Source organism: Salvelinus alpinus, chromosome 31, assembly GCF_045679555.1.
Source record: "Salvelinus alpinus chromosome 31, SLU_Salpinus.1, whole genome shotgun sequence".
NCBI lineage: Eukaryota > Metazoa > Chordata > Actinopteri > Salmoniformes > Salmonidae > Salvelinus > Salvelinus alpinus.
Window position 1 is genome coordinate 26,363,287 of NC_092116.1, and position 10,335 is coordinate 26,373,621.

At 42.0% G+C, this 10,335-nt stretch overlaps 1 protein-coding gene across 1 annotated transcript; it reads right to left on the reverse strand.

Annotated features, from left to right (window-relative positions):
• Nucleotides 1-659: 659 nt before the first annotated feature.
• Nucleotides 660-6,238, reverse strand: LOC139561378 (cbp/p300-interacting transactivator 1-like). Its single transcript, XM_071378422.1, has 2 exons — nucleotides 5,739-6,238; nucleotides 660-3,240 (listed from the first exon to the last, which is right to left on the reverse strand). Exon 2 carries the CDS (start codon nucleotides 3,225-3,227, stop codon nucleotides 2,682-2,684), a length of 546 nt encoding a protein of 181 aa, XP_071234523.1. The 5' UTR covers nucleotides 3,228-3,240; nucleotides 5,739-6,238; the 3' UTR covers nucleotides 660-2,681.
• Nucleotides 6,239-10,335: the final 4,097 nt, after the last annotated feature.

Genomic DNA, 10,335 nt, shown 5'->3' on the forward strand with positions numbered 1-10,335 from the left:
CTGAGCCTCTCTGATTTCCTCCCGCTATCTCTGTCAGGAAATACCAGCGCGCAGGACAGAGCCCTTCTGTTTGTGTGGCGCAAGATAATCAAGCCGTTATTCCGCATGTTCCCATGCCAAATGTCACTAGTGACGTCCTGTCTTGCAGCTTGCTTTCCTATGCTTTGAATTCTGTCTACTCAATTCAGTCTGTTTTACAAGTCATATACTTCTACACGAAGGCGGTATATTATGCCCGTCTGACCCCTGGTCCTCAGTAAACTTGCAACAGTGTATATATATATATATATATATATATACACACAGTCTGTTGTATCAATTTGTTTTCATGAGTTCATATGACGGTCCTTGTTTCTTTAAAAAGGTATGCAGTTTCAAATCATCTTTATCTGCAGTGTTTCGTTGTTACACATGCTGTCTATTGTAGGCCTACAGTCTGTTGCTTTTGTTATTGGACTCCACCCTGTGAACTTTGAGGCATTTTGAAAAGGTTGACACTAGAGGGCGACATTTTATAAGAAAGTTGTGACTAACCATTTCCATTAAATGTGTGAACTGTTCTCAACTACAGTTTCATGAGTTCGTGTACAGATAGTGAACTAAATTGTGTAAAAATCAAAATTGTAGACTATACATACTAATGAGAAACGGAGAGAATATTCAGTTCGGTATTCTTTATTTTCCCAAACATGCAGAGAAGTAACAAAAATACAACCATTTAAATATGATCTAGTAATTTACATAGATATACAAATGAGATGCAAAAAAAATAAGATCAACCTCGGATATATTCGTTCCGTCATTTAATTTGCAAAACAAAAGATGAGACAAATAAAGATAGGTCCACCTCCCCCTTCTTATAAACAAAAGAAAGCCTTCAATTGAAAAGGTGTGATTTTAAGAAACTAAGGTTCATTCTATCAGCACAGTATCTACTAGACACGGGATTAATTACTAACTGATATGTTTCTTTTACAAAGTCAATAGCAAGAGGTTTCTCACCCTAAAACAAAAATCACAAAATATGTGAAATGTAATAAGCAAAACGAACAAAAACTATACAAAGTAAAATGTTCTTGCTACAGTCAGTCGGATCAAAGGGTTTCTGTTCAGAAAATTACAAGTTGGTATATTCCATTAGTTATCTTGAATTTCCTGGGTGTTAAAACTTGGTCTTTCACATCATGTTGATGCAATTCCAGCTTGGGGTTCTATTCACTGGAACCTGGGGACTTAGAAAAAAATTGAAGAGAAAGTTTCAATTGACTTTCTTAAAAATGTGTTGCACAAGACATTAAAAAAAACTTTACAATGTAGGTCCTGTAAGTAAATCAGTCAATGACTCAATCATCAGTTTGTCATCAAGTTGTCTACATGGCTCCCATTCCACCCCAGAAACAAAACAAAATAAGTCAGCCATCTTTAACTGTAACCTACAGCCTCATTAACTAATAGATTGACAATGTTCCAAATGGCACCCTATTCCCTTTATAGTGCACTACTTTTAGACCAGGACCCATAGGGCTCTGGTCATAAGAAGTGCACTAAATAGGGAATACGGTGCCAGTTGGGACATACAGATTTACTTTGACAGTAACATAGCAGAGTAGGTAGTGACGGAGTGTCTTGGCTCAGACCACAGGAGAGAAAAAGGAGAGAGAACGAGAAGGGAGAGAGAGGAGTGAGAGACTCATAGCTCTCTTTGCTTCTTCAGACATCATCCATTTGATATAGACAGAGCAAGAGACTTACAACACATACAGAGAGAGGGAAAGCGAGACCAGGCAGGAGTGGGAAACTGAGTCGTTCCTCCTACAGAGTTACATGAAGACCACTGACGTTGAGACTCAATAATGTATTTAGATACAGACAATACCATACAGGTCAGGTTACATTGGTCTACTGGTCCATGGAGACTACACAGGCCCCCTGTCATGTCTGTCTCATACAACCTCTCACACACAGGTACACATGCATGCAAACACATCACTCATCTCTCTCGCGCATTCTCTCTCACCCTAGTGTCGCATCAAACCCCCTGAACGCTGGGGTAACTGAACAAGTGCCTGTTTCACAGCTGCAACTTCCATTACCGGATCATAATACCATCCATCCTTCAGTCGGTGTGTGTGTAGGAGGCCCATGGGATGTACAATGAGACCGACCCCAGGCTCAAGTAAAAGGCTTTTCTATCCCTCAGTGTTTTCCCCTACTGTTGAATATAGATAGGGTCGTGTGGGTTTTGTCCCCTCTTGGTTTCTGTTGAACCTTTGTATGTTCACAACCCTTAACGTCGGGTCCTTTTGCACCGAGGAATAAATGAAGGTAAACACAAGTTCCCCCTGAAGTCGTCATCCTCTCTGTGACACACAAAAAAACACAAGACGAAACCCCAGGCCCTGTGTCTGCACTCTGTCCTTCTGAGAGAGAAAATGAGAGGGTGGTACAGAGGGGGGAAAAACAAGAGCACATGCTCTCTTTGGGTCAGTTTGTGTTCATCATTTATCTTTCAGAGAAAAACTAAGAGGTTGACCTAAAAAAAAACTAAAGGACAGTTTATCTTTCTGTGTGTTTAGGTTTGTACCCAGCAGGGACGTCGGAGTCTGTGTCCATCCAAACAAGAGACGAAAAGAATGAATGAGAGCACAGATCCCCTCCTTCCATCTTTCTATCCGGGCGGGTCAACATCCAGCAGGTACGTCCGCTATGAAGTCAAACTCATTCTGTCCCAGCCAGAGTTCAGGCAGCTCATTGGCCCGGTCCAACCCCAGCTCTATGACCAATGACATCAGAACCTCTTCATCCACTGGGTCAGAATCTATGATCCCGCCAGATCCACAACTCTGGTTCCCACCTCCACCACCTCCAGGGGTACCCCCGACCAGCTGCCCAGCCGAGCCCACCGCCGAGCCCCCAAACCCCCTCTGAGGCCCTGAGTTGGGCCCTGAGGCACCACTGCCTCCAGCCAGACTCTGGTAGTGGGAGTTGAGTTTCTGGAGCTGCATGCTGGCGAGGAGGTGAGGGCTGGTCTGCAGGCAGAAGGGCTGTGGTTTGGAGAGGGATGGAGAGGTGGAGGAGTGGAGGGTGGAGGCGGGAAAGGGGTCATCCCCAGGGGTCTTGGCGGTGACCGTCATCCCAGGGTAGTGGAGCAGGGTGAGGGAGGATGGCGGAGGCTCGCGGTCCTTCATGACGACGTGGGCTGGGCTGGAAAACAGCAGTGAGGTCATCACCTGGGGACACCTGAGAAGGAGGAAGAAACGGTGTTACGATGACATCATCACAAGGCGGAAGAGATGACAGGGAGTACTGAAAACATACAGGATTATTCTGTTAACATATGACATCATGGTGTTTAGATTAGAGTGATAAGCCTGCTTGGCTTTAAAGTCAACTGCTTCACTAGGTCACCACTAGTAGCCTATTCCAAATAGCAGATTGAGACATGTCCTTGCCTGGCTAAAAACATTGGTCTCATTTAAATTGGGGGGGGGGGGGGGTCACAAGAAAACAAAAAAATCTTTAGGTGGGTCACAGTGCGGAGAGATGGCACCTTATTCCCAATATAGTGCCCTACTTTTGATCAGAACCACTGCCCCTGTTCTCTAATGACAGTCAGTCAAAAGTAGCGCACTATATAGGGTGCCATTTTGGATACACTCTAAAGTACCATAGAGGCTCAGAGGGGACTGACTGGCGGTTCATAATAAGGGTTAAAGAAAACAGGACTTTTGAGGACTGAGTCACATGATACCATACATACATATATGTGCTGATCCCACTGCAGACCCCTTCCCGACACACACTCCTCTGACCCCCTTCCTGCCCCAGCCCATATTTATGGAGAGGGTAATTGCTACAGGCAGGCATGCAGCTGCACCTACAACACACCAGCATCTCATGAGCCCTGCTGTTGGGGATTTATCGCTGTGTGTGTTCTTTGGTCCTTTGTGTTCATTATTCATTGGCTGATTACTGTCAGGATTGCAGACTGAAATACTGTTCAAATGGATCCTTAGGAAGGAGAGACATTGGGCCCTGTTTAAAAAAAACTTTATGCATCCTTATGAAGGGGACATGGGCTACGTTCAAATACATCCCCCTTCCTTTACATCATAGAAAGGACTATTATGGTTACAGTTTTTTACAATCTCACACTCTAAGTGGTAGTTGATTATCTCTCACACACACTAGTGGTAGTTGATTATCTCTCTCACACACTAAAAGTGGTAGTTGAGGCACTCAGTGAAACCATTAACCTCATCTTCAGACCAAGTCTGCAAGCACATTATCTACTTTACTCTTAGTTTGCAATTTGTAAAAACATTATTTTTTGTGCAAAACACTAAACACCGTTCTCTACATTAGACACATTCAAAATTAACAGATCTTGTGTTTCGTTTGGAAAACATTGCCATTCCAAATGCCTCACTCATTTACCGATTACCTACACCCAGTACCTACACTCATTACCTACATCCAGTGCTGACGTGAAAAACACTTACAGCTAATTTCTTCAGTTAGAAATCAGAGCTTGAGCACTATAAATAGGCTTCAGGTTGGCTTTCTTGGTTTGGACAACAATGGAGGCCAATTTTGGAGAGAGAGTTAGAGGAAGAGGAGTGAGAGTAAGAGGGAGATGAGGAAGAGGACAAGCCTATTTATTTTTCTTCTACTGTATTTGTTTTGTCTGTGTTCATCCCGAAATCTGGAGGAAAATAATGTTTTGTGAAAGAAACATTTTATTTTTTCCCCCTTGCGAATTTAGTGTTTGGTTTTGCAAGAGATGTGACGTTTTGCATGCGTGTCGAGTCTCAAGAAAAGTAGCCGTAGTCTCAAATCATGTGGAAGCAACTGTCAAACTGTAAATGCATTCTCCCTTAAAAGGAGACCATGGACCACATTCGAATACTTTAAAATACATCCTTCTCATATCAATGATTACCTCGAGGAAGAATCAGTTTTGTATTGAACAAATCCTAATAAGTGGAAGGTTTCGTTCACTAACCCGTATTTTAACCTAGTCCCAAGATCACAAACGGTTTGTTGGTTGACAGACAAAGGTAGGCTATTCAACTAGTATGGGTGGTTTATTTTGCCTATAAACTAATCACACCATGTCAAACAATCCCAATAGAAGTTACTTGATTACATTAATCACATCCGCCTCCCTGCAGACGTGGTTCGGACCTGAAAATGAGCACGGAACCCCACTGCTTCTAGCCAACAACAGCGGTGTCAATTACACAATTACCATGCGTGTCGAGCCAATTAGAACGTCAATCGCTCAATAAACACACACCTTGACCATATGGTGAGGCTGAGCATGGCCACTTGTTTTATAGTAATTGAATCAACGCTTCTATGGGATGGAGAAAACCACAAACATTTACAGCCAACAGAATAACACTTTGTCAAAGTAACAAAAGTTGACGAAGCCTCATTTTCTACCAAATGCCCATTTGGTAAAACAGTCTGAATAGTTTACTAAAAAGTAATACTTTAGAGATTTGTGTTACGAAATCATCATCCAAGATGTGCGTAAAACGCATTTAATTCACCAATTCAAACCGGAGGCAAATCACAAAAAGGTCAACAAAAAAACATTTTAGGGGAAAAGTTATTGGTAGCATTTGGCAAATAAGTTGACAATTTCCCCCATTGCTCTGTGAAATCAAACTATTGTGAATAACTTCCATAAAATGTTCAAACCTTAACAATTAAAATGTAAAATAACATACCCTTTAGAAAGCCACTTTTAAACGCAGCTGTAGGTCCGTTTGAGGAAGGAAAAGAATGGTAAAGAAAAGAGATTCAAAATGTACAACAATCAACTCCAACAGATCGCAGGATAACACCACATCCGTAAATGTTTGTTGTCAAAAACGTTGACAATTGTTGTGGTCTATATTTAGTAAGGAATCCGCCGGTTCCTGTTGAGAGCTATAGCCATAAAGTAAACGGTTGAGTCAATATTGTCCTCGTGCTGCGTCTCTCCTCTCTCTGTGCGAAATAACAGACTGTCCGACTCCGGGATAGTTCCCTCACTGTGGTTGTTACTGAATATAAAGTATTATTCTCTCTCTCTCACACACACACACACACGACCCTTAAGTGAGGCGCGTTTGTGGCGGGACAGCATTTAAATCACGGCGTGGATTTGTAGAGGAATAGGACTGACGCACCACGGTTATCGCACAATAAACGGTTCATTCCAGTATCGGATGAAAACAGTTTCCGGAGTTTCGGTCATGAAAGCGCAGATGTTTTATATTCTCAGAGCGAGCGCTTTTCTCTACAATCACAGATCAAATTCTATTATTGTCTGTTCTATTCTACTCCAAACAGACAACTCACTGATTTTCATTCATGAGAGAACGCACAGCCTCAACAATCTTCAAAGGTCTTGAAACAATAACTGTTGATTTTCACGAGAAAAACAATGTTCACAGGAGGAACCAAATAGAAAACCACGTGGATATGAGCCAATACGCACGCACGCACCCGCGCACACACACAATTGGCCTTAGCCTATTGCGCAGCCCACCTGGAGAGACCACTATGCTAACGTCTCATCATTAGGGTAGGCCTATTTCATATCTAAAAGGTCATCTGTTACAACTGGCTATAGGTCAAATAACTACAAATGATATGCTAAAATAAAACAATAATAGGAGATAGAGATCTAAACATTCCCCAAACCTCGAGGTTATCATCTCAGCATTTTTTTCATCCGTTTTAGCCTAAATAAATATCATATTTTCATTCATTCATTCTAAATAATACGCCTACGTGTAATAGTCAAAGAGAGAAAAGAACAGAACAGGTGAAGCCAATTTTCTTTTAGAACGCCACGCGCCTTAATTCCCTTTCAGTTAAAGGCTCACGAGCATCTGTCTTTAGTCCCGTCGGCGCGCGGAGACAGTTAACATGTAGATGAGGCTCGAGCATGATGTATGGAAGTTCGTGGAGTCTTCCCCCGTGGGAAAACAGTATGCAAATGAGATGAACGCTTTTCAAGTTCCCTTCTAACGTAAAACTAGGCGAAATGGGTAAACACAGAGAACGTCCGAAGGAAGCGCACATTAACGTCACCTTGAAGTTTTCAATGAGTCTGCTGTGGGATCATTTTAGCAAGCCTCCCATAGAAGTACAGCCTAAGCAAATATACGTTGATAACACAATAGACATTGAACCGAACTTTTATCTAATTTTATAATTTATCTAAAACGTCAACTGATGTCCTATTCAAATAATGATGCCATGCCACTTTGGAGGGAAACATGATGTTTTGCATAAAATGTCGTTGGGAAGTCCTGATGGAGCCAGTCTAGCCGCCACACGGGACAGGGCAGGCAGGTGTGCTATTCAACAGCATGAATGGAGAACATAGAGAGATGGGAGTTTGATTTCAGGCAGGGGAGGAGAGGAAACGTTATATAGGCTCTGAGAGTTTCTTTACAGTACATATTCATTGAAGTGGGTTGATGAACTTGTTTTTTGGGATGGCATGGCACAAGACATTGGTACATATGCTTTAAGAAGGTTCTCCTAAAAGAAGACATTTGAGAAGTTCTCAAGAGGTTTCGATTACATTTTTTTATTTATTAAGGAAACAGTTATTTAAAAGGTTCTCCTAAAATATTTTGTGAATCTGGCCCCCTGAAGATGTCTTATTTTGGTCTCCTTAAGGGGTGTTTGGGGGAGGAATACTTAACCACACTTCTCTCCTGTCTAAGTTCATTCATTTTCTAGGGTCTTTGTGCAACAGCCGTTTATTACGACAGAGCGTTTCAATCAGTTCCGTCTTTCCTATTAACCCATAAACACACTGATTACTTTCCCTCGTTTCACATTCACTCTGAGAAGCGCAAGGCTGACCACTGCATCCGTAGTGTGAGTGGGTGTCCTGGCCATGGTGTTTAAATTAAATCCATAAAGATCACAGACAGAACTTTACAACTTCTGTTGCACACATGGAAACCACTTTGATTCACCACTCCTAGTCTACATCTCAAATTGCACCCTATTACCTTTCTAGTGCACTACCCATAGGGCTCTGGTCTAAAGTAGTGCACTACCCATAGGGCTCTGGTCTAAAGTAGTACACTACCCATAGGGCTCTGGTCTAAAGTAGTGCACTACCCATAGGGCTCTGGTCTAAAGTAGTGCACTACCCATAGGGCTCTGGTCTAAAGTAGTACACTACCCATAGGGCTCTGGTCTAAAGTAGTGCACTACCCATAGGGCTCTGGTCTAAAGTAGTACACTACCCATAGGGCTCTGGTCTAAAGTAGTACACTACCCATAGGGCTCTGGTCTAAAGTAGTACACTACCCATAGGGCTCTGGTCTAAAGTAGTACACTACCCATAGGGCTCTGGTCTAAAGTAGTACACTACCCATAGGGCTCTGGTCTAAAGTAGTACACTACCCATAGGGCTCTGGTATAAAGTAGTACACTACCCATAGGGCTCTGGTCTAAAGTAGTACACTACCCATAGGGCTCTGGTCTAAAGTAGTACACTACCCATAGGGCTCTGGTCTAAAGTAGTACACTACCCATAGGGCTCTGGTCTAAAGTAGTGCACTACCCATAGGGCCCCTGGTCTAAAGTAGTGAACTACCCATAGGGCTCTGGTCTAAAGTAGTACACTACCCATAGGGCTCTGGTCAAAAGTAGTGCACTACCCATAGGGCTCTGGTCTAAAGTAGTACACTACCCATAGGGCTCTGGTCTAAAGTAGTGCACTACCCATAGGGCTCTGGTCTAAAGTAGTGCACTACCCATAGGGCTCTGGTCTAAAGTAGTGCACTACCCATAGGACTCTGGTCTAAAGTAGTACACTACCCATAGGGCTCTGGTCTAAAGTAGTGCACTACCCATAGGGCTCTGGTCTAAAGTAGTGCACTACCCATAGGGCTCTGGTCTAAAGTAGTGCACTACCCATAGGGCTCTGGTATAAAGTAGTACACTACCCATAGGGCTCTGGTCTAAAGTAGTGAACTACCCATAGGGCTCTGGTATAAAGTAGTGAACTACCCATAGGGCTCTGGTCAAAAGTAGTGCACTACCCATAGGGCTCTGGTCAAAATTAGTGCACTACCCATAGGGCTCTGGTCAAAAGTAGTGCACTAGATGGAAAGGGGTGCCATTTGGAGCACAGGTGTCAGTTTGGTGTCAGTTTGGTGTCAGTATGGTGTCAGTTTGGTGTCCGTTTGGTGTCAGTGTGGTGTCAGTTTGGTGTCAGTATGGTGTCAGTTTGGTGTCAGTATGGTGTCAGTTTGGTGTCAGTTTCCTCTTAGGAGGTTATTGAAGCTCACGTTGAAAAAAAAGAACAAAAAAAAGAAGACTATTTAACATCAACATACTCAGATACAGATTGTATTTTATAATAAAACATGTTGTTTACACCATATAAAACAGATTGTATTTTATAATAAAACATGTTATTTACACCATATAAAAGGCAAAAGTAAACAGTAAAAAAAAAAGTTAAAGTTATACTTTTGTGAAACCAAAAGTAAAATGATACAAAACATTTTTACACTCCTACAGTTCTTCCAGTTGAATTTAAACATGCAGTTTGAATAGGAACAGGACAGAATACACACCTGAAACATTTCATTAGATAGGAGATCATATCATTGACACTTCGTCTTAACACACAGACTGTACAATATATGAAAATGCTAGGAATGCTCTTCATCTGACACTGAAGTAGTAAAGATCATGTTTAGCACCAAGATCATAACAGATTTGTAGCTCAGTTGGTAGAACACATTCGTTTGATACCCCTGCTATATATGGACTGAGGATGATCTTTAACTCTGAGGATGATCTTTATGATGAGGATGATCTTTATGCTGAGGATGATCTTTATGATGAGGATGATCTTTAACTCTGAGGATGATCTTTAACTCTGAGGATGATCTTTATGCTGAGGATGACCTTTATGCTGAGGATGATCTTTATGCTGAGGATGATCTTTATGATGAGGATGATCTTTATGATGAGGATGACCTTTATGCTGAGGATGATCTTTATGATGAGGATGATTTTTATGCTGAGGATGATCTTTATGATGAGGATGGTCTTTATGCTGAGGATGATCTTTATGATGAGGATGGTCTTTATGCTGAGGATGATCTTTATGATGAGGATGATCTTTATGCTGAGGATGATCTTTATGCTGAGGATGATCTTTATGCTGAGGATGATCTTTATGCTGAGGATGATCTTTATGCTGAGGATGGTCTTTATGCTGAGGATGGTCTTTATGATGAGGATGATCTTTATGCTGAGGATGATCTTTATGCTGAGGATGATCTTTATGCT

Excerpts from the sequence above, each read along its gene's own strand:
- LOC139561378 (XM_071378422.1), bottom strand. The coding sequence starts at position 3,227 with ATGACCTCACTGCTGTTTTCCAGCCCAGCCCACGTCGTCATGAAGGAC.